Raw genomic sequence first — 25,666 nt, forward strand, 5'->3', positions numbered from 1 at the left:
AAAATGCAGAACACTGACAGCACCGAATGCTGGTGAGGATGTGGAGCACCAGAAATTTTAATGCATTGTTGGTGGGAATGAAAATGGCCCAGGTACTTTGGAAGATGTTCTGTCAATTTTTTACAGAGCTAGACGTAATTCTAACATCTGATCTGGCAACTGTGCTCCTTGGTGTTTACTCGATGAAATGGAAACTTATGTTCACACACAAATCTGCATACAGATGTTAATAGCAGCTTTATTCATACTCAACAGAATTCAGAAGCAACTAAGCTCTTCTTCAGTAAGTGAATGGATAAATAAACTGTGGTTCCGCCAGAAAATGGACTATTATTTGGTGCTAAAATGAAATGAGTTATCAAGGAATGGAAAGACATAGAGGAACCTTAAATGCATATTACCAAGTGAAAGAAGCCAATCTGGGAAGTTTCAGCAACTGTCAGATTCCAACTGTATGGTGTTCTGGGAAAGGGAAAAACACAGAGACTGAAAGATCAGTGGCTGCCAGAGGCTAGAGGGGAAAGAGCAATGAATGAGGTGCAGCACGGAGCATTTTAAGGTCACTAAGACAGACGACTCTGTATGATGCTGTGATGGTGGATACATGTCATTGTACATCTGTCCAAACCCACAGAGTGCACAACACAATGTGTAAATCCTAGTGTCAAGTATGGGCTATGGGTGATGATGATGTGTCAGTGTAGGTTCACCCATTGTCACAAATGTACACTCTGTTGCAGGTGTCAATATTGAGGAGGCTGTGGGGACAAACTGCAGTTCATACACCCAATCCAGCCCCAGCCACCGCTGTTAATAAAGCTCTATGGGTGTGTGGACTGTCTGGCTGTTCTGGCATCTAAACAGCAGAGCTGAGCAGCTGCACCAGAGATCAGGAGGTTTTCAGACCCTGAAATATTTACCCCCAAGCCCTTGAAAGGAAAAGTCTGCTGAGCCCTGTTCTAAATGAATCAAAATTCACCCTGATGAGGCAGGACAGCAGGGCCCAAACCAGGCATGGTTAATGGGACTGAAGCAATGTTTTAGTTCCAACACATTTGCTGAAGTCCTGCAGGTCCAGCGACAGACTGTAGCCAGGAAGCGTCTGCAGGAGGAGTCGGGAGCAGGCCTTCCCGCCAGGCTCTGGGATGCCGGGGGCCGCGTGCCGCACGGGGGCCACCCGCTTGAAGAAGGTGGACTTGCAGTGGAAGCCGATCAACTCGTAGAGCTCGGAGAGGATGCTGCACGGCTGAATTCTCTCCTCGGAACGCTGAAGCACAGGGAGAAAAGCAACAAGCATCTGAATGAAACACGTAAGTGAAAAAAGACCCATAAAAATGGTTTTCCCTTAAAACAGAGACCCGATGACACAGGAAGGAAGAGGAAGGCTGACTTAGTGCACTGATGGGACCGGATGCAGAAACGCAGGGAAGCAGCACTGTGCAGACACTCCAGACCCCCTCTGGGCCCCACCTCTCCGCATTCCACCTGTCCCTTTACTAGAAAAGCCCGTATTCCCTGAAATAGAGGAATCTGCTACCTAAACATGGGACACAGAGAAGGGAAAGAGGAAAAGGAAGGGAAAGTAAAGGAACAACAGTTCATCTAGACCCTAGGGTCTGGGCGGGACTTTCACCAAACACACAACTTCTCAAAGCACAGAGCGCACAGGGAGAGGCTGACAGAGTGATTGCGACTTCTGCTCCTAAAGCACCCAGCTACCTGTCAGCATATGCTGTGCCCGTTACTGAATCATTACAATCATCTCAGAAACAACTACTACCCCGGCTCACAGGCAAGGAAATCTGAAACTCGGGGAGGAATTATTATCATCCTGGACAAAGTCCCACAGCCCAGTAGTCTCAGAGCCTCCGGCAGACCCTGGGCTAAAATGCTCCTCATCACCACGGGCCCTGAGACTCACGCTGAGGCCACGTCAGGTCTGCATGGGCCCAGAGCACAGTCTGTGGGACAGGGAATGCTCCCACTCGAAGTGCCAGGTCAAGGCCCTCAGGAACTTGTGTAATGAAACCAAATCCCCAAACTCATTTCCAACCCACTGCCCTGTCCGGGAGGACTGCTCGGCACAACTGCGCTGTCACCTGTGCACAGGCTGAGCAAGGGGCCCAGACAGCGATGTGACATCCCAGTGGAAGTGGCTCGGAGACCACTTCATCACAGGACAGATTCTCCCGGCTTCCAACGTTAACTCTCCATTCCATTTCCGACTGGAAAGTAAGTTTAGACTTGTTTTCCTCTCTTAGAAACAAAGAGAGCGGTAACATCAGAGGGAAACTCAAGACTGAGGAAGAGTCTCCTGGTCACTTGCAAGGATAGGCCGGGGAGGGAACAGAGACAGGGATCAGAAAGACCCGTGTTCCAGTCCAAAGTCTGCACGTCACTCGCTTTGACAGTTTCCTTTTTAATACAGGTGATAAAATCTAATTATGATTGTTGGGAAAACTAAATGAAATAATGTATTCCACTAGCATAGGTGTAAAATCCTCCATGAGTGTTCCAGAAATGGACGTGATCGCGGTTAGTTACTGTCTGCCAATTCTTGTGTTCTCAGCTCACATCACCCAACCAGAGATGTGCGAGAGAATGCCTCACCAGCCAGCAGCCTTCTCCAACTTGGAAACTTACAGTGTCCGAAGAGCAGGCAGTGTTGGATGCTTTGCGGCACTCTGGAGGTAGCACTCCAGTGATGACTTTAAAAAGCTGGGGAGAATTTAGGGGACCATACAGTTCAAATACAGAGTACTCATTCCATGTCTACAAATATTCATCTCTAGCCATGATGATTAAGAGAGGAAATACATATTCAAACATACATCATTTTCCCACATAAGTGCATCAAAACAATTTGGAAAGAGTGTAACTTTCTTCTCTAGATCACACAGCGGGGATTACAAGGTTTGTACTGACAGCCCTACTTGTAAATCATCTGCAAACGTAACTGGGTCCACTATCAGTCATCATAATTTGAAGGGAATGTTAGAAAAGAAAAAAGCCAAGCTAATACTCTCCAGTCTTTTGTTTGGTTACGATGTCACAGAGGAGATGGACAGCTCAATAAGGAACCACTCTGCCGTGATCACGGAGCCGGGGAGCGGGATGTGCGGCAAGATGTATGACGCAGCCGCAACTGTGCCCATGCTTCTAGGCAGGTACCCAAAGTCACCTTGACAAGGTGTGAAACGTTTATGCCCACGTCCTCATAACCTGACATGTATTAAAGAGAAATGGAAACTTATAAACGGCCAATACCCTTGGTGGATACACTGTCCAAAGAGCAAAGTCACAGTTTGACAACTGGCCATCCCGGTACCTTGGGATTCATTCTTGAAGAACCTTAAAAACCACTCCTCTGTCCTCAAGAAGTGCTGCCTACTAGTCCTATCTTTGGCTCATGGATACCGCATGTTGAAGTGAACTTCAATGTCTGCACAGATTTGACTGTCTTTCTCCAGGTTCACTTGTCCATTCTGAAGAGGCCTGAGTTAAGTCCAAATTCCTTAAGATTAATTCCCTCCAGTGACAACTCAACGAGCCTGTAATTACAAGCCAACTGAACAGGACTGTCCTCAGCGAAAAATGTCACCAACCCTTCACTGCTTTCTTAAACTCCTCTCCTGGTTAATTGCAACATACTAACACCACCCTCCACCAAGTTCCCCAACTATGTCAAATAGAAAGTAAGGTCCATAAAGAGGAGACAACTCCATAGTCACCTTTGAATTCCTAGCATAAAGTAATGTCAATAAATAGAAATATGATTGTGGCTTCTTTCCTTTAAAACCTTTCTGGTTATTTAAATGAGACCATGGAAGGGAGGTGTTTGAGTCCAGTATCTTGATCCAGAAGACTCTGGAGGCCTTTTTCAGAATGGCTGTCCACTGATTCATTCAAAACACACCTTCTCTTTCCGGGAGGAGCTGTGATTTTCTGCCATGGGTTTGTGGTCACTCTCATGCCAGAACAGCTTTAAACTAAATCCTTACTTTGGATATGTTATTTTTTCCCGCTTCCAAAAAATTTTACTTTCCTTACTTCCTTGCCTTGAGGAATGCTTTTATTCTTTTCTTTCTAATTCAACCTTTTATAAAGCAGGATTCTCAGGATGTGCTTGGCCTTACATAAGAACAGCCATCCAACTCCCAGTGTGAGAGGCCACAGGCTCACCTCCTGCCCTCCTGCCAGGGCAACTGAAACTCAGTTCAGGAGCCAACCAGCACCTCAGGGCTTCTAAGGCTCACGTATCTCCCAGAATCCCTGCTTTCTGGTTTGTCTTGGCTTCTGAGAATTTCCCCTCACTTTCTTGACAATTAGCTGTGCAGCTTGAAAGATGAGGAAGGAAGGTTTTATTTCTTAATCAGAATTTAAAGGAACTTATGTAATGAAGCTTTTCACGAGTTTCTAGAACCCTCCATGGCTGAGACAGAAAACACACAAGATATTTTCTAAATTTAGCTATCATGTGCATTTTTTCTTTGCTTTTGTTTTGTTAACTGCTAATAGACATTTTTTTAATTAAAAAATAAAATAAGGTCCCAAATAAGATAGAAAATTGAAGGGGCAAACAAAATTAAAGAGCAAAGACAGAAAAATGATAAGTACTCTACAAAGTTAATAGAATAAATACACTATGGATCAGACCAGCAATTCTCAGTAACAGCTAATTGAAACCTGACCATGAGGTAAAACGTCTCTCCTGTCAGGAGATGACCAACAGAAAATAGAATTAAATCAACAACCTAAAATTCTAAGTCTGGCGAGGTATAGAAGTCTACCAGCTAAATGTGTCTTCTTCTGGAAAAGAGGGAGACTCACCAGCCCTTTTCTGTGGAGCCTGAGCCCAGGGGAGGACAGTGAAGTGTGTTCTGTAAGTACTCAATTAGCAAAGTGAGTGATGAATAAAGAGATGTGAGCTTTGATGAGAGATGATACTACTATTCACTTGTCCTGTAAAGTATGTCTTCACGTTCAGAGATCAATATCTCGGCAGGAAAATGCACAGCCCGGGACCAGACCACTTCTGTGATTGTGACACTGCACTTAGATGTCTCAAGGGCACCTCCAACTCCACCTGCCAAGAGCTAACTTCACGGTGTTCCTCCCATAGCCATCCTGCCCAGGGCCCATGGTCGGGGACAAGGTCTCCCTGCCTCTCCCAGCTCAGGCCAATCACTCACAGATGTGACAAGACCCCTCCTTCAGGGACAAATTTCCTCAGTCAACGAGATCCACCACCCACACCTGTCCTACCAGGTACTCACTGGCACTCCCTCAGCACTGACTCTGTGCTGGGGACCATGCTGCACACTGTGCACACGTTATCTCACTGGATCTACACAGCAGTCCTGGGAGTTCGGTACATCACTGCTTCTATTGATTAGATAAATTGTTTCACTTCCTTGGGTGTGTCATCCAAAGTGACACGGCTACTGAGCCACAAACCTGGGACTGAAAATCACTTGAAAATTGAACACTGCTACACCTCGCAGCCACCCTACTCTGACTCATCACATCACCTCCTGCCAAGCCTTCTAAATGTTTCTAAGCATTCTACTAGACAAAAGTGATCTACGAGAGCACCGCACTAGCCTACTTAAAATCTGTCAATGACGGTCCACTGCTCTTAGGAGAAAGCCCCACCGGGCCTGAGCACAGCCCAATGGCCCGGCATCCGCTTTCCCTGCGCGGCCGTGCCACCTCACCCACCACGCAGCTCTACACGTGAAGCGTCCAGGACAGGGATGCTGACTCCGTACAACCCGGGGCTCGTCTCACTCAAACAATGATCACCCTCTTCAGTGGTTACCTTCTTCAATACTGAATCTCAGAAAAATATTTTCTCTGGATGAATCAATATCTTTTTCCTTACAACTTCCCATCATTGATAATGAGCTCCCCCCAAAAGAGAGAAGACCTAATCCTCAGTCTCCTTATCTGTAAAGTGCAAATAACAGGGAAATATGAGAGGTTTTATTAGAAGTAATATTCATGTGAGGCTTAGGGACAATTCCCAACATACAGTAAGTACTCAATATGTGCTTACTTAATATTAATAAGAATAGATTACATTCCAGCAACCTTAAATCAATGCTTTATGGCTTTGTCTAAAAGACTACCGACAAACTGTTGGACGAACTGTTTTGGGCAGATCAGCACAAGTGTACTGGGCAAGGTAAGCGCTGACTCCAGTTACAGCTGCAACCAACCAGCACTACGGGGCGGGAGCAGTTTGCTCAAACTCTTACATGTTGCTTGAGCATTTAGTTGTAGTTATTGAATAAAGACAGGTATTATTTACTCAAAGCTCCTGAAACATAAATCTTCAAAGATTGATGCAAATTATGTTTCAAGTACAACACTCTCACTAGAAATTACTTGAAAATTATAGTCTTAGCTCCTCTGCACATCAAAAGAGCATTTTCCTAATGTATCTGACTATATACTCTGAAAGGATTGTTTAAAAGAAATTAAGATGAAGCCATCCTGAATAAGATCTCAGTATCATCTACACAAACCCCACCCAAAGGTCTCATTTCTCACTTCCACATAGGTGTTCAGATGGCTTAAGCTGGGTCCTTGGTTTCTTATGACACGGGGGTGGGAAGAATTGTGGATAGATCAATGTAGCAAATATAAACCTAGTGTATTTGCTATGTAGGAATCCTAGGAATAAATAAATTGATATATATAGTCCCACCCTTATGAAGCTAAGCCTTTCCATTTACAACAGCATAAAAAATAAAATGAGAGATACATTTAACAAAAGTTTACAAGATTTGTACATTGAATATTTTGAAGTATCACCAAAAAAATTTAAAATATTTTCATATATGGAAGGCATCCCATGATCATGCAATGGTAGAAAATATTGTTAAAAATGTTAAGACTTCCCAAAGTAATCTACATATTTAATGGAATCCCTATCAAAATTCCAGCTGACTTCTTTGCAAAAATTGAAAAACTGATCCCAAAATTCATATTGAAAGCAAGGGACCCAGGTCAGCCAAAACAATCTTGAAAAAGAAGAGCAAATTTGGAGGACTCACTCAAAGGTTACAGCAAATCTATAGCACTCAAGTCATTATGCTTCTGTCATAAGTTTGGATGCAGAAATCTATGAGACACAATAAAAAATCCTGGGGGGAAACTTACATTTACAGTCAGTTTTCCAGAAATGTGCCAACAAAACTCCATTGAAAGTATAGTCTATTCAACAAATGGAGCAGAGACACCTGGGTATCTGAAGGCAAAAGAATGTATCTGGAATCTGGACCCCGTATTTTATATAACAAATATTAATTCAAAATGGATCACAGACAGAAACGTAAAAACTAAATGTATGAACTTTCTAAAAGAAGACATAGTATGAATCTTTGTGGTCATAGGATAGGCTATGGCTTCCTAGATACAATACCAAGAGCACAAGTGATAAAACAAAATAGATAAAATGGACTTCATCAAATTAAAATCATTTGTTACAAAGGACATCATCAAGAGTGTGAAATGAAAGGGGAAAGGGGTAGCTCAAATGATAGAGTGCGTGCTAAGGAAGAAAAACAAAATGAATAAATCTAATTACCTCCCCTATAAAGAAATTGTTTTAATGTTTAAAAAAATTAAAGTGAAATGACAATCTGCAGAATAGGAGAAAAATCTTGCAAAGCATATATCTAATAAGAGACTAGTATCCAGGATATAAAACAAATGCTTACAACTGAACAATACAAAGAAAATCGACCCAATTTTTTAATTTGCCAAGGATTTAAATAGATACACAATTGGCCAATAAGCATCTGAAAAGATGCTCAGCATCACTAGCGAAATCAAAATCAAAATGAGATCTCATTTTAAACTCACTAGGATGGTTATAATCAAAACATGGACAATAACAAGTGTCAGTCAGGAGGCAGAGAAATGGATACCCTCAATATGCAGCCGTTGGAAAGGGGCAATGGGGCAGCTTCTTTGGAAAAGCCCGATGTTTCCTCAAAAGGTTAGAGTTATGTGGCTGAGCAATTCCACTCCTACATGTAGAGTCATCCTTCAGTGTCCTCGGGGGGTTGGTTTCAGGAACCCCTCACCCTGGATACCATAATCCAAGGATGATCAAGTCCTTTTGCAATCAGCCATCTGGATCCATGAAGTGGAAACTACAGATATGGTGGGCCAACTGTACAGCCAACAGAATGGAAATGTATTCTCACAAAAACTTGCACATCAATATTCATAGCAGTATCATTCAGAGTAGCTAAAAGTCACTAAAAATATCCATCCATCAATGAATGGATAAACAAAATTACCAAGAATAGTCCCACAAACTTTTGGTAATTGAATCTTTGACAAAGGAGGTGAGAACATACAATGGAGTAAAGACAGCCTCTTCAGCAAATGGTGCAGGGAAAACTGCACAGCTGCATGTAAATCAATGAAGTTAGACTACCCCCTCACAACATACAAAAAAATGAATTCAAAATGGCTTAAAGACTTAAAATTGTAGACAAGACACTATAAACCTCTTAGAAGAAGACATAGGCAAAACATCTGACATATATCTCAACAATGTTTTCCAAGAGCAGTCTACTCAAGCAATAGAAATACAAGCAAAAATATACAAGTGGGTTCTAATCAAACTTACAAGCTTTTGCACAGAAAAGAAAACAAAAATTAAAGCAAAAAGACAACCTATGGAATGGGAGAAAATAGTTGCATTAAATGAAAGTGACAAGGGCTTAATTCCCAGAATATGTAAACAGCTTTTACACTTGATAAAAAAGAAAAACAAACAATTCAATCCAAAAATGGGCAGAAGACCTAAAGAAACATTTCTCCAATGAAGACATACAAATGGCCAATAGGCACATGAAAAAATGCTCAATATCATTATCAGAGAAATGCAAATCAAAACTGCAAACAAGTATCACCTTTCACCAGTCAGAATAGCCATCATTCAGAAGTTCATAGACACTAAATGCTGGAGAGGCTGTGGAGAATTGGGAACACTCCTACACTGTGGTGGGAATGCAGTTTGGTGGAGCCATTGTGGAAAACTGTATAGAGGTTCCTCAAAAGACAAAACCTTGGGGGCCCAGATGACACAGCATTCCCACTCCAGGGCATATATCCGTAAGGAACCGTAATTCAAAAAGACACTTTCACCCCAATGTTCACAGCAGCACTATTTACAATATGAAGACATGGAAACAACCTAAATGTCCACTGACAGATGACTGGATAAAGAGGTTGTAGTATATCTGTCCAATAGACTACTATTCAGCAATAAAATAATAATAAAATAATGCCACTTGCAGCAATATGAATGGACCAGGAGAATGTCATTCTAAGTGAAATAAGCCAGAAAGAGAAAGAAAAATACCATATGAGATCGTTCACATGTGGAATCTAAAACAAACAAACAGAAAAAACAAAAACAAAGAAACAAAAAGATAAACTTATCTACAGAACTTATCTACAGAACAGAAACAGACACAGAGACATAGAAACCAAACTATGGTTACCAGAGGGGAGAGGGTGTGGAAGGAATAAATTGGGAGTTCAAGATTTGCAGATGCTGAGTATGTATACAATAAACAGCAAGTTTATACTGTATAGCACCCGAGAATATATTTAATAACTTATAGTAACTTATGTTTAAAAAGAATATGAAAATGAATACAGGTATGTTCCTATTTAACTGAAGTTTTGTGCTGTACACAAGAAACTGATGCAACACTATAAACTGACTAGACTTCAATGAAAATATTTTTAAATAGACCAAAAACAAAAAAAAGGAAAAGGATATTATCAAACAAAAAGAATAAAGTACTGATTCAGGCTACAATATGAATGAACTTTGAAAATTTATGCTAAAATAAGCCCGTCACAAAAGGGCAAATAGTGCCCTTTAAGGTGAACTGTATCTAAGCATTTATTGTACTACTCCTGTAAATTTTCCGGAGTTTTGAAGTCTATCAGTATCAAAATAAAATGTATTATTCATTAAAAACTTAAAACGCTTCCTCACAGGAGGGCTTTAATTATTAAATGCAGAAAAGCATATAAAACTCTTGGAACAACAATTTTCACGTCCACACACAGTCACTGCTGTCACTGCCACTCAGAGTGTGGTGCCAGCGCTGATGAGAGCTGCCTCCACTCGCTCCCCTGCAGACAGGAGTGAAGGCCTGAGCTTTGACAGGCAGGGTTTGCGTGAACCTGGGTCAGCCACAGCCACGTCCCAGACTCTGCGTTACCCAAATTTCTTATACAAACTGCAACATGTAATGTAAACACTCTAGAGGGATGTATCTTACAACACAGGGAATACAGACAATGTTTTACAGTAACTATAAATGGAGCATCTATTGTACACCTGAAACATATATTTTAAATCAGCTATGTCTTTATAAAAAATTAAAAAATAATTTAAAAATGTTATCCCTTTAATATTCAATTTGGTTTTTAATTAACTACTAAACAGCTTAGAATATATAAAAGCATTTAAGTGTGATGTTTGTTTACAAATTTATTTACTTCAGCCTCCTGCTAAAAGAGAAATTAAACAATTTTTTAAACACAGCTTAACAACCATAACAACAAAAAGGCAAAACTGAGAGTGAAGAGAAAATGGAGATTCAATACTTAAATGAAACCAGGGGGAGGTAAACTCATAAAAATGGATTCCATGAAGTCAGGGCAAGTGTTAAAGGCCGACTAGAAATTCAGCTGTAAGATTCTTGGCAGCTAAAGCAAAAAGAAAAAGATGATGGGGCAGGTGGTAGAGCGTGTGCTTAGTGTGCAAGGGGTCCTGGGTTCAAGCCCCAGGGCCTCCACTAACAGATAAATATACCTAATTACCTACCCCCCAAAAGAGCCCCAAAGAAAAGAAAAAGAGAAATTTCTTTCCAAAAAAATCCTGATATTAAATTTGGATTAAATACTTTAAAAAAAAAAGAAAAATAGAAAAGATGAGTGACACTGTGAACAAAAACCCCAGCTGGGCTAACAAGCTAAGTCACAAATCTAAGTGTGATAAGTGTCGGTTTACTGATCTAAGTTTTGCTGGGCTAACTCGTAAATCTGAAGTTCAGTGTCAGTTTACTGGGCTAACAAGATAACTCGTAAATCCAAGGTCAACAATTGTCAGTAACATGATCTGTTCCAAATTGATAAGCTTCAGTGTACTGATTCCTTGCTTTTTGTTGTTTGAGCCTTATTGGCTAAAAGCCCCATACTTGTAATTAACCCTATAAAACCTCATGTGCACGTCTTGGAGGTGCTCAGGGCTTGGGAACAGAAGCCCCTCTGAGCCCGCTGGCATAATAAATCTCAGTACTCCCACCCTCTGAGTGGTGCTTATTTCTTGGCTGGCCTGTTGTTTCCGTAACAACACAAGTGATAATGCCCGTGAGATAAATCTGCGATGGCTGCTGGCAGGTCCCCATGTCTCATGTGGGAATATCTGAAACATATTTTTCACCACTCAGAGTCATCCTCAGCCCACCCCACATCTCCCGCTGTTAAATGCAGGAGCACACGCAGGGCCCGGCCTTTGCTCTCTCTGTGTCATCACAGTGAGACAGGATGGAAGGGGGCAGAGCAAGCCATTCAAGAAAGACCACAGCAATTAACATCAAAATGGTGAAGAATTCAACCCCCAATAGGTCTTGAGGCTCAGGATGAAGAGATTTAACTTCTAGCAGATCTTGAGCTTCATTATACACCCATTGTAATAGTAACATGGTGAATAACACGGCCCCAGGCACCATGGCAGTCACAAGGCTAGCCACAAAAGGTCAAAGGGTGGGAAATGGCCAACTCCCTGGAATCCCAGCCCCTTGCCCTAAGGCTGGTCCTTCTACTTATTAGCATATGAAACCACGAAGCCCAAGAAAAGGAGCAACACAGAGCCACCTCCCAGGAACCCCTCTCTCTACCTCTTCGGAGAAGGCCCACACTATTTCTGTGGAGTATGTGCCTACTTTTAATCTGAGCATCAAACCCCCATACTTCGTGATGTTTCTCATGCCTGTCAATGTATCTCTCTGAATAAATCTACCTTTACTCAACACTGGCTTGTTCTTGAATTCTTTACTGCATGAAGTCAAGGAACAAAATCTGGTGGGGCACATCCCAGGGGCTCAACGGAAGCCTGGGACACAGCCCTTCTCATGCCCCACATATTTTTTCTTGTATCAACAGGACTGGGATGTGAAGTGAGGTCTGAGGCCCCAGCTAAGGGACAGAAGCAGCCTCCAGGTCTCCAATTGGTGGGCAGCCTCTCCCCCATCAGGGGCCATGGGGTCTCCCGGTTCTCTGTGTTTTTTTGTTGTGCTGACTCCCCAGTCTGAGAGATTTCTCCTTAGGCCTGGCTCCACAAAACCCTTCTCTCCAAAATACAAGCACATCATGTCACAATCCTCTTGTTCAACCATGAATTGTTCAGCCAACTTTTTCCTTCCCCAGTTAAGTACCTAAATGTCCTCCCTGCCATCCCACCACTTCTTTCTTTTTGAGAACTCTGCACTCCCCACACACCATCCTGAACGCCAGTGCCTTGCTGGCTGGGACTGAGATGTTTCAGTCTCAAACATCCTGAGTCCTTTCTCTTTCCACTTTCTAACTTAAAAAGGCCTTCCTGTGTCTCCCACCGCTCTGATTCTGAACGTCAATAAATGCTCAGGTTACATTCACTATGTGAATACCTCCCAGGTTTTGGCTAGGTTTCCTCCCCAAGATCTTCATTAAGGAGCTGCATCAAGAAGTTTAAAGGGGCTATTCTTACATTTGAGTGGAGGAGCCTGCAAGAAATTTAAATGGCTTTGAAGAGAGAGTTAACCAGGGACAGAGAGGTCGCAGGTCCTAGTCAACAGTGTCATGAGGCAAAATGTTCTTCAAAGGCTCAGAGTGGCTTCTGAACACGGAGTCCTCAGGGAGGAGGTGACAGGCAGTGAGTGGGGTGAGTGACACAGGGTACGGTCCCCCAGCAGGGGAAGAATTGGTTATTTTCTAGTTTTGCAATTTCTTACTAACTTTTTCTCTTATTGTCACATACCATTTCCTACGAATTAAGCATATCAATGTCAGCCATTTGGGCCACTTGGGAGAAGCTACACGATGCCATTCACAAGGCTGGGACATGACAGCCACACCAGTCTAGGTTGAAAGACCAGTGGGGGTATATCCATGGTAATCACGGGCATGCGGCAAACTCCCCAGATTCAAAGACCTCCTCTCAAAGTTGGCGCCAATAAAACTACCAAGCAAAATGCGTGATGATTATGGCCAACATCTGTTTATTAGTTAAGTGCCTGTGACACCTGCCACTTAATAGGGAATGAGTACAATCAACGAGGCCCTGTCTACCTGGCCACATGCGCCCTGCCTTCCTGCCTTGGTGCAGCAGCAGAGCTTGTTTAGCTGAGATGAGCGCCCCCAGAGCAGCCCCGATGGGAAATCTCCCAGCTCTGCACGGCCAGACGTGTTCCTTTCCTTCTCAGAGCTGATCACAATTTGCTGTCATCTGTTTTTATGTTTATCCCTTTTGTAACTGCCTCTCCTCCGGAGATTTTGCTCAAGCAGCACAGGACCAGGTGTGTCTTGTGGCCTGCCGGATATTCTAGGCTGGGAAACAGCCGAGCCCACATCTGGCTCTGGTGCTGAACGGAGAGAGCAGAAGGCCCAGGAGCCCATGCTGAACCGAGGCCCTTGCACCCAAAATTATGGTCTGACTTTGGGCAAATTACACAGTCTTTTTTACCCTGAGATTCCTCATCTGTCCATAAAAATAACTGCCCATGGCACACAGAGTTACAAGTATTAAAGGAAATCACCAAATTCACAAACTAGCCAAGGGGCTACCAGTGCATCCTAAACAGACACATGCTGCCTTTAAGGCTCTGACACACACCAAGCGTGGTGGTCGAACAAAGTGTACACTGCTAAGTGTCAGTGTGTTAAGTGCTTCATGTGTGCTATAATAATCTTCAGAACTTACAACAATCCCAGGAAGTAACGAATATTATCATGCCCATTTCACATATTCACCATCAGTTTAAGAGAGGTTACATTCAAGTCCAAGGCGCTATGGTGAGTAAATGGCGATTGCAACCTGAATATGGGCCCAGGCCTGGGCTCCATCTCTGTCCCATCCACCTGACCACTGCCTATGAATTCCACCTGTCCAATACCCAAGTTGAAGCCAGCCAGCTCTTAAATGCAATGTGTGCCACCGTTTGTCAATGTTGGTTCATTACCATATACAGTTCTCAGAAAGCACTTCAGAAAGGAAAGTTGGACTCACATACCTGCCCACAAAGAAGAGGAATTCTGCCTTGCCTTCTCCTGTACGTGCAGAAACCCTTCCCATTCACCACCGAATCCTTTTGTATGCTTCCTCCATGTTCATGTTTACACATGGCTTATTAAAGTAGAAGTTACCTGCAGTAATTCCATCTCGGTTCCATTCCAAGCTTCCAGATTATCCATAATCAGGGTAATATCATAATTTTCTGTGAAAGAAAATACTACAAATTGAATGAAAATATTGCAACCATGTCACTAAACAAAGAATGCTGAAAACAAGTCATCAGCGGCTGCCGCCACCCCCCAGTGAAGACAGGCCTGCAGCCATTCACAACGGTGCCCTCTGAGCAGACTCAGAATAAGAAAGGACAGATTACTGGCCCTAGATAGCTAGGTGCTTGTCTAAAGTATATATTCAGTCAGCCCAAATGTTGGCTTCCTCCCATATATTGAAAAGCATTAAATTCATGAACTTGAGATACCTGGCTTTCTTTAGATAACAAGCAATGTTTTATTGTTCTGACTACCTGGTCTTTGTTGTAAAGCTCCTATATAATCCTAGCTTCTCCCCTACTCTTGGGAGCAGTCCCTCAGAGTGTTCCGAGAGGCGGTCATCCTGGCTCGAGTCCTCCTGACAAATAAAACATAACTCTTAACATTCAGGCTGCACGTTTATTTCAATCAAGTCCCAGAATAGACACAACTCATCAATTCTGTAATGGGACACACTGGATCAGGAACCAAAAGAGTATAGTAGTCCCGAAGAACTACGGCTCCCTCTTTCTTCCTGTCATTATACAATCCCACCAGAACTCATTACTTTGCTGTCTGCTCCTCTGGCAACCAAACTCAGAGAAGAGTCAACTCAGCAGAGCGTCCTGCTGGGCAGAACCCCCGCAGCAGCACTGCAGGCTGCCTGCCCTCCCGCACGCTCTGACGACCGCTAGTGTCCTCCGTGGAAACCAGGCCAACAGAGCTGTTCCCTACAGATACAAAGTCCCAAATATTAAATAAAACCTTTCCTTTTATACTATATGTTACATATATACCCATCTCTGAAAACAGCTTTGCCAGAAGCCCAAATCTTCAACATTAATCTGCAAAGGCAAATCAGGTCCCCAAGGGAAAACAAGTCTTAAGGCGATGCTAAGACCTCCAAAGTCCTCTCCACGACCATAAACCAAACTGCCTGTAGGTCTGCAGCTGCAGGAGGCTACATGTCTGCTTTTAAAGCAACCCCTTCCTGCCCTCGGGTGCTACAATGCCCTTCTACGCCCTCCCATCTCAGGGTAAGAGCAGCCACTGCAGAACCTTGCAGGGCAGCACTGACAGGACTGCACAAAGAGGATCAGAGCTAAACTAAGCCTTCTGATGACACGAGTTGTCACTCTGTCACTTTACAGATGAAGATATATATAGAGAGAGGTGGGGTGATATTGTTCAAAGTCACACAGATAAAAAGTGACAAAGTCTATAACTCTGCACCTCCCTCTGGTGTGACGCCCCAACTGGGAGAACCACAGGGTTCTCTCGTGCCTCCCTGACCATTTCTTTCCTATCACTCATGACCCACCACAGGGTCTGAAATTAGCCTGCATTTGCAGCTTCTTTTCCCTCCAGTTTCTCAGGAACAAGGCTGTTCGGGCCACTTTATGACTTCCAGGTCCCCGAAATCTCCGTGCTCAGGCTGCTCTTGCCTGTGCATCCGGCCCGCTGCTCAGAGGCTCTTCCTCCCCTGCAGGAGGACGTTTCTACTCTTCACAGGGACACCTCCTTAGGGGATCCCTCCTCTCGCCCTCAGCATGGCAGTTGTCCCAGGCCACATCACGAGATGCCCCAATAGGACTGCATCTGCCCAGGTCTGCTAGTCAGACCAGCAGCCTCAGAGCCAGGGATTATGCCCAGGTCACACTGCAAACCTACTGCCCGCCTCACAGCCCCCAGCCAGCAGGTCACCTGGAAGTCACAGCAAGTGCCCAACCCAATCCAGAAGCCTCTTCATTTCCCAGCACCACTGATGACTGGTTTCCAAACTTTGGTCAGTTTCGGACAAAACAACACCTTCTACTGTGAAGCGGGTGGTTTTCGCTTCTGCGCCCCATTCTTACTGAAAACGTTAAGGGAAACCAAAAAGCCTCTTCTCAACCCTTTTCTGATGATACCCTCCCACCCACAATATACATATGCTCAAGAGATTTGGATCCACGTGATTTTGTTTCCCTTATGGTAAGTGGCTCAAAACACTGTGGGATTATTTCTCCTTTGAGGGTATTAGGACTCAGTTTCTAGGCTTTAATCTGTTTTTGTCTCTGTCTTCTTTGTTCCTAGCAGTTGCCACCTCTTACTCCCTTCAGCAGCCTCCCTCCCAACTTCTAGTCTAGGAAATCAGCTGTGATGAGGGGCCCGGGGGCATTCACAGAAGATGCAACAAAGGCAAAGAGAGGCTACATAATTTGCCAAAGATATCACCTTCAACCCCCAACAGAGTGTGTCATGTCCCTGTGTTTAACTCTTATTCTAAGCAAGTTAACTTTTTGTAGATTATGTTTATAAACAGATGAGAAATCAAAATACATACAAGGACACACATCAACTCTAAGATATTCATTAACTCCACTATTTTGTTTCTATTTATTTTATTTGTATTAAAAAATTAAGAAACCCTGCAATCAATATAGCAAAATGTTACTGGGTTTTAAATACAGAATATAGAGGGGTTAAGTGTGTCATTACTCATCCTTATATGTATGTTCACAAGATAAAATTATTTGAAAGTCTCTCTCCCCTCTCCCTACTCACTACTGGCTCTCACCTGAGCTCCCAGACCACACATCTAACAACCTTTCACTTTACCCACAGCTGAACACATCAGTTTTCCCCCAGAAATCCCTCTGCAGCTTTCCGTCCTCAAAACACAGCAGGACCATCATTTAACTCATTAATCCACCCAGAAACCTGGGCCTTACTCCATCCTACCTTCATAGACAGCTTTAATTCTTTCTTTTTACCATCTAAACATGCCTTCAATCTGTTCGCTTTTACCCACTATCCTACCGCTCAAGTGGAAGCCACCAACACTGCCCACCTGGACTCACGAGTCTCCCAGGTGGCCCCACAGCCACTCTCCCCTACTTGAGACAAATGGGATTGTGACACTCCCACGCTTTTTGGGCTCTTTTCAGACTCACTGTTCATAGAAGAAACTCCAATTTCTTCACCTGGTGAAGGTGTTTGCCATGAAACTGTCAGCTCATGGAGGGCAGGGCACGCCCTCTCCCCTCAACCCCACTCTCTGGCAGAGCATCAGCTTGGGAGGACCTGCTGAGCTACATCAGCCTGTATCCTAAACCTGGTCTTGAGTTCTTAGCAAACTGCTTCACTTATCCATACATATCCAAGGTAGATAAGAAAGATTTTAGATGTTGAGCTAGACTATTCATTTGGGGATTTTGCACTGGCAACCTGCAAGTATATGTTCTAATGATTGTGTCTTGTTAAAACCACACCCAGATTAAAGGAGTATTTATGGAATGTCTTCGGAGTAAAAGGGTTCTGTACTTTTACAGATTTTATGTTTTATAACATGAATAACCCGGACAGGGTCACAAATGGAACCGCCTCACAAGTGACAGAAGACAGGTGAGAAGCATATAGCAACAGGTCACAAAGATGGTAAGAGCAAAGTTGTTTCTCCAAACACCCAAAAAATTCCTCCAAGAACAGAAAACTCAGAATTTTGAAAGTAAAATACTATCATATAAGGAAAGAAAATAAATAATCCTCTTCATCAGGGTTTCAAGATCTGACTGCAGAGTTATTAGCAGGCTATACTGAATCCTAGCACAGAAAAATCAGATGGACTAGTGGTGAGTAAGTTCCAGGAAAACGGCAGTAATTCCTCCACTTGAAAGAGGACACACACTCACTTGTTCAAGGTGATTGTAAACAACATTCTGCAGAAATTCAGAAGATTCAGGCACCGCTTCTAGATGGTGATGACACGGAAGGATGGCTTGGATGCATGCTTCTAACTGAGTCACCGGCATTCTTACACTGCAGGGGGAAACGGAGGCCCTCAGCCAAGAGCAGAGATGTTCCTGTCATGTATCCCAGGCCGGGCCTTGGGGACTCAGTGTCCTGTAGCAGTCCGGCCCCAGGCAAGGACCAGCAGCGTGGCCCACCCAAGCAGGAAGGGCACTGTGCTTGAGAAAGCCCACACCAGATGGGAGCAAGAGTGGCTGGTGGGGTTTTGTGAACCTATGAATGCTCATAGAAAAACACCTGCATACATTCAAGTGATACAATTAACAGTAGCATTCTTTTTAACAAAATTTCAAATGTCAGTGTTAATTTTACCATTCCTTTCCTCTTGTCCCCTGCATTCTGAGACAGGCTTAGGCTCTCTCACACTTGCAGCTCTGATGCAATAGTTGTGAAGTTATTTTACTTTACTGCAAGTGTCTTCGCTCCACGTGTCGCTGTGACTGTCGTCTCTTAACACAGTCAGATATCTTCCTGGATCTCTCCATGAGTTCCTTGCTCCTGCTTCTCAGATCCTGAGATAAAGAACAGGTGAAGGCACATGACTGGAAAAGTCAATGTGGACTTGAGCAAAGTCCTCAGTGACCCCCTAGGTGAGTGTTGACCACCCCTTAGCTTCGATTCTCAAAGTTCTGCCCAGGGTGACATCCAGACAGGAGGGAGTCCTGGGCCCAATTAAAATCTGTGTGGCTTGGGTGCGGGGAAAGTTGCAGGAGCTGGTTCCGTAGCCGGGACCCACCACACCTCTGCTCCTCTCTCTCCCGGGGCCCCGCTGCCAACCCCCAGGTTCCCTGATCTTCTGTCCTTCTCTTCTACTCTACTTCAAGCCCTTTTCCTCTTCCTTTATTCCCTGATTATCTGCAGCTGGAGTGATTTTTCCATCACAAAATCTGAAAAAATTTCCTGCAGCTGAAAAAGAGGTCTCCAGAGGTCAATGCCCATATGGTGGTTCCTGAAGAGAGCCCCTGGTTAGGGGGACCCTCACCAACACACACAGGACATCAGGCATGTTGCAGGGTCGACCACCCCCAACAAGAGTTTGCTGTGACCCCAAGGCACGCACAGCATCCCTGCTCAATAAAGTGTAGTTGTAATTCGTTATTAAGAAGCAAAAATAAAAAAAATTTCTCATGTTTCTTACTAAAATTATTTATGAGTTAGAAAAAGAAATTGTAATAGAAAAGAACAAATTTGACTCCATGTTAGATGTGTTTGTTTGGCTTTAAAACTGTACCTTGTTTTCTAGGCTCCGACTTGCTATCTGCACCTTTTGAAAAAAAGTTGCCTTTAGCCTGAAATATCCAGGACAGCCTATTCTCCAGGCTCTGATCTTTAAGGATATTAGCTCTTCTAGACTTATGTACAGATGGCAAGTTGCAAAATAGATAATAACCTTTCTTTTATTTGGAGGTTTTATGGGGGCACCATAATTTGACCCACATGGACAGCTGCAGGATCAAAGGATTCCAAGGACAAACAATTCGTACAGCGAGAAGTTTGCAACAACCAAACACATCCCCGCCGCTTTTTAGTATAAAAGGAGACTGAATTCTGCTTTGGGGAAGAGAGTTCTACTGGATATCAATATGCCATTTTCTGGGTCTGCCAGATTTTCAAATAAAGTCACTATTCCTTACTCCAACATTTCATCTCCCCATTTATTGGCCTGTCATGCAGCAAGCAGAACGAGTTTGGACTTGGTAACAAAATGACTGCATTAGAGATAGTATGTCTCCACTGTTTCCTCATTTCCAGTATGTCACAACCTATCAATTTTATATGCTGTTTAACAACACGACAAAAAACCTATTATACGGAATTGATTCCAAAGAAATAAAATTATTTCTACTCCTTCAAAACTTTTTTCTTTTCTATTTTATTTTGTTTTGCTTATTCAAAAGAAAATAAAAGTCAAATCATTTTATTTCACGTATTTTTTATAGCTACATAATGTAAATACGACAAAAATATTTAAATTGCAATAAAAATTGTTCATATATTTGTATAAAGATATATAAACCATCAATGCAGATTAGGAAAGGAGTAGATATTTACTAAAAATCCACTGCACATCCAGTCTTTTACAAGCATATCCTGGAATATAAGCTCTATTATCCAGGGGTCCCCCACCCCCATTCTCACTGCCGATTCCCTTAGTAATCAACTACCAAGGCACCAGCATAGAACCATGCGATCACTATTTTAGGTTAAATGAAGGAATTAGCTCATTCAATTCTAAAACAGAAACCTTAAAATAAATACTGAACTTATTTACAGATAAACAAATTTGGACACAAAAAAGTACAGTTTCTCCCCCAAGACACAAAGATAATAATTGGTAAAGGCAAGATTTGAACTAATCTGCCTGATTATAAAGCTAAGGTGGAAATCCCCTTCGACTGTGTAGGTCCAGCAGCACAGCCCATCACCCTATCTTTGTTCAGATCTGGCTTTAGACAGCCTGAGACAGCACCCCATTCCTATGGTACTCGAGGGGAAATGATAACAATAAGGATTTTATATTCAGTAGTTTCTTAGGTCTCAATTATATAAAGTGTCAGCAGGTCAGCAGAAAACTCTGGGAAATATGAGTGGGTCCAGAGCTTTTTGCTGATAAGAAACTCAATCTATCAGGACAGAGTGACCTTCCCATGAGTGGCCTCATGAACATAAACTAAAGGCAGCTGAAATGAAAACTAGCAAGAACATGGAAGTGAAGCAGGAAGGATCCCTACTATCCCCTGCCCAGTTGCCTCTTCACCCGCGTGGACAAGATGGCAGAAGACCCAGGTTCTTGTCCAAGTTACAACATCATGGATTCTCACCCATAAAATGTTGTGACTCTATGCTGTCTTAAGTCCTTTACAACTAAAACATGATGACACCAATATCTCAGCAGAATGTCTATGTCTCCACTTTCTCTCTTCTATTAGGAGGCTATATATATGGCCACAAACAGAAATTCAATTAAAAACACCATGCACGAAGCCTGGTGAAAGTCTGTGTAAGAGACATTGTTCTCACTCTCTGTGAATGAAAACTCAGAAAAAGTGGACCTTCTCCCTCTGCAAGTGGGAGGTAGACTGATTTTGTGTGTGTGTGTGTTTGCATGCACATGTGTGTGTGTAAATCAAATAAAATATATTCTGGGATGTGCACAGTTTTTTTTATGATACTATCATTTCATGAGGATGAGCCAACCTTTAAAGTAATTTGAAACTACTTTTCTGAGAGGCTCTTTTGGTGGAGGATGGGAAAGGGGAAAGGAAAGGAGGAAAGAAGTAAATGAAGCAAAGCTGTAAGAATACTGCTAGGGAAAGGCAAGACATTAATTTTGTTCTTACTTGCATCACACACAAATTAGGGACTGGCTTTCCCCCATGTCTTGTCAAGCACTGAGTTGCAGAAGTACAGGCGACAGCCCATTTCTCACTGAGCTTGTGACTGTACGTGGCATCTTATAGACACAAATTATTTAACCTGATCAAACACTCTAGCAGCAGGCTGTAATTCTCCTAATTTGAGAGACAAGAAAACAGGAAGTGAAAGACGGTATATAGCTTGACAAAAGTCAGAGGACAAGTAAACTAAAGAGGATGAATTCAAACTCAGATCTGAACGCAGAGTCTGATCTTCCCACTCCCAGGGCTGGAAAATTCTTAACACAAGGCTCCCCAGCTCCTCTGCATTGTTCCTGGCACCAAGCATTTCCCATGGCGATGGTCTCCAGTTCTCAGACACAGTGCTCTGTGCAGCCAATAACTTCCATTCGACCTTGATCATCTACCTGCCACACCTACCAGGCTTCACCATACAGGCAGGAAAGCTGGCTTTCAAGTGCATACAAAGCCACCCCTGGTCTAACCTGGACTCTTCAGCAGCTTTTCCAGCATAAAGGCAGCCATGAAAGTGCTCACAGTTTGTACATGAGCCACACTACCTCTCTCCATCTGTCTCCCCACCTATACTACTTAGCTATGACCATTTTGAGAATCTTGGAAACAAATTTTTAAAAACAGAAAAGAAAGGATTCTGTAACAAGTACTTAATACTTACAATTTTAAATGAGAAGTTACAAAGTGAGTATTTACAAACCGAATCTGCCTTCCTAGGTGTCAGTTTTAACAGTTAAAAAACATAATAGTAAAAATTTCTCACTTAAAAAATTAACAAAAACATCAACAATAATCTGGAATAAACTCAAAAACAATGCCCATGTTGTACATGGAGAAAGTACAGGACTGTATTGAGGGGTAAAGTAAGAAGTGTGAAAGTAGAGACATCAACATATTGTATGGAGGAAAGCAGTTTTAAGATGTACGTTCTCCTAAAGATAATTCAAAATTACTAAAAAATCCCATGACAACACTTATCTGTTTTTTTTAACTTGAAAAAATTATATTAGAATTCTTCAGGAATAATAAAGTCATAATACAAGCCAAGAAATTTAGGGATCGAAAAAAGAATCAAAAAATTCACACTGTAATATATTAAATAAATTTTTACAATATGTAAGATATAGTGCTAGAGTAAGAAAGTAAGATTGACAGAAATAAATCATGAGCTCAAAAAGAGACTCTAGTGTACATAAGTATTTTTTACAGGTGAGATTTCAAATTAAAAAGCAAAGTATGAATTTAATAATTGTCTTGTTACAATCAGAGAATACCTGGAAAAAACAAATTCTATTCCAGTCAAAATGACCGCAAGAAAAATTACAGAAAGTGATGTAAATATTAGAAAGTACTAATAAGAGCAAATACAACTCTTTGCTCATATCAATTCAGCTTCTCCTCACTGTAACAAGTACCATTATCATCTCCATCTTAGAGATTAAAAAAACCTACAGAAGAAATTTATACCATTATAAGGAAGCATTTCTAAAAATAAAACCCAAAAAGAAGACATTTACTATCTTAAGATTATTTTGGGCCACAACAATAATGAACCTACTGAACAAAATGAAAGGCAAGAAATGACAAGTAAAAGCTCTCTGATACATGTTGATGAAGACAAGGGGTTAATGTTCATAATATACATTGAGCTGTCACAAAGCAACAAGAAGCTCCCCCACTTAAATGTTTGCAAAGGACAAAAGGGATCATTCACTTTTTAAAAGTCATATGGCTAATGAGTGAAAAATGCTCAAAACCTCACTGGTCATCAAGTGCACACTAAAATAATGAAAATCATTTTGCTCGTCATATTGGCAAATATGTTTAAAAGATATTATAGCTAGTGTCCATCTTTGAGACAACAAACTGTGAGCGATCTTTTGGAGGATGACATGTCAATGGATATGTAAACTCTGAAAAACGTGTGTGCACACAGGCTGAACTCCACTTTTAGGAATCGTTACATTTAGAAAAAATCAGTTCAAAAAGATGTACTCATCAGAACATTTACACAGCACTGTTTACAATGGTGGGAAGAAAAGCTGAAGTGAAATCATATCCAGCGATAGAGAATTGGTTACATAATTTATTCTACATCTTTTCATTCCCCACAGGAGAAGGAATTTCTAGATTCACTTGAAAGGATCCTGTGATGTATGAAGTTGTCACATCCAAGGACTAAATTTCCAGAAACCTTAGCTAAAGGAATACTCATACAAGATCACAGGAATGTTTGTACAAGAAGGATGCCAGTCAAACACCCTTTCTGACAGTGGAAAATGGAGAAAACTTAAGTGTTCACCATCAAGACAATGATGCGGTAAATCACGGCGAGCTGTGGGCACTAAAGTAGCGGCGTTTCGGCGTGGTCCAAGGCCTTGTCCACAGTACTCTCCCACGAAAGGTGTCGTTACACAAGAGACCAAACCTGCACATCAGGAGACCCCTTTACTCTATCTGAAAGGACCGGGTGAGTCTGGAGGGGGAGGACGTCTATGATATATACGTTAGTGAATAAACCGAGCTGCAGAAAACATATAGTATGGCCTTATTTTTCAATAAAGCATATATACACACACATATACATAGATTTCTCATATACGTGTATGTATGTGTGTATATATATATGACAAAGGCATAAAGGTCATGAAATATATACTCCACATTGTCAGCAGCTTTTACTCTCAGGAAAAAAGGGGAAGGGAAGTAGGGGACTTTAGGTACCACCACAGTTCTCTTTTCAGAATTTCAAGTAAGTATACTTGGAATTTAAAAGTTTACTTAAGTACAAAGTAAAATGGACGATGCCTCCACAAAACAGAATGCTATACTGGTAATTAAAAATCATGTCAGGGGAGATAGAATATTGTAGAAAAATGTGTAATAAGCCAAATGGAAAATGGAGGTCTCCACACAGTAAACATGCACACAGTGCTCGCTGGTTTTTATGACAGAGCTGATACACATTGATGAAAAGAACAGAAAATAGATGTTAAAGTGTTAATTATTATCTCTGAGTACTGGGACCAGGATAGACCCTTTTGACTCTTTTTTCAGACTTTTATATTAAATACACATTATTTTTCATCTGAAAAATGCATTTTTAGATGTCTAGTACCACACATTGAAAAAAATACATGAGTAGTTACAGAAACAAATAACTAGGAGACACCGCAGCACCGTCACACAGTGTAGAAAGGGCGATCCTGAATAACACCACGCAGTTACATAAGGACCCACAAAGTGAGAGCACCCGCTGTAACAGGGCGCCCCCCCTTCTATTTGTCAGTTGTGTCTTCAGGGCTGAGGCAATTCTGAGCACGGCCAGTGTCAGTGCTGGTGTCTGGATGGATGCCACTGGAGGTGAGGGCACCTGCAAACCGAGAGGAAGAACAGAGATAATCCTCTGCTTTTTCTGTCTTGTTTCTTTGTTACTTTTAAAGAGAGGCGTAAATAAGATAAACTGAATCTTCCTTACTGAAATTTCAGTAATGAAGCCATTTTTAAAGTGTTCACAACTTATATTCTCCCTATAACTGTCTTTTCAAAAAAGCCTCATATTTATTAAATGTTAATTAACTCAGTTAATTAACTACCTGTTGAAACCTTTTAAAAAACATGAAATGCACTACGTGAAAGCACCACACATGCAGTGACTAGCTCAGCTGTCTTTACGGCAGTGCAGTCAGCCCCCACCATCCCGAGACCCTGAGCTCCTTATGCTGGGAAGAGAGCACGCTGCTTCCTCAGATGGAGAGAAACGGTAAAAGCATTTTCTGAAATCTACAGCACTGACAAAACATAACTGACAAATCCCAGGCTCCTTTGAGGCTGTCATTTTCCGTTTCTGGCCAACACCCGTCAATGAGCAGAACCACCCCATTCCCGAGTCATGGGACTCACGTGGGCAGCAG

At 42.2% G+C, this 25,666-nt stretch overlaps 1 protein-coding gene across 2 annotated transcripts in view; it reads right to left on the reverse strand.

Annotated features, from left to right (window-relative positions):
* Positions 1 to 739: 739 nt before the first annotated feature.
* Positions 740 to 25,666, reverse strand: part of LOC140699645 (trafficking protein particle complex subunit 9-like) — a 193,253-nt gene continuing 168,326 nt past the window's right edge. The window contains exon 5 of one of the 2 annotated variants that reach the window (XM_072972262.1): positions 740 to 1,267. In XM_072972262.1, the coding sequence (XP_072828363.1) occupies positions 1,019 to 1,267 (249 nt within the window). In that variant the 3' untranslated portion in view covers positions 740 to 1,018. The remainder of the gene's footprint in view (positions 1,268 to 25,666) is intronic. The other variant, XR_012077889.1, reaches the window with a different exon arrangement.

The sequence above is a fragment of the Vicugna pacos genome, chromosome 11 (assembly GCF_048564905.1).
Source record: "Vicugna pacos chromosome 11, VicPac4, whole genome shotgun sequence".
Taxonomy (NCBI): domain Eukaryota; kingdom Metazoa; phylum Chordata; class Mammalia; order Artiodactyla; family Camelidae; genus Vicugna; species Vicugna pacos.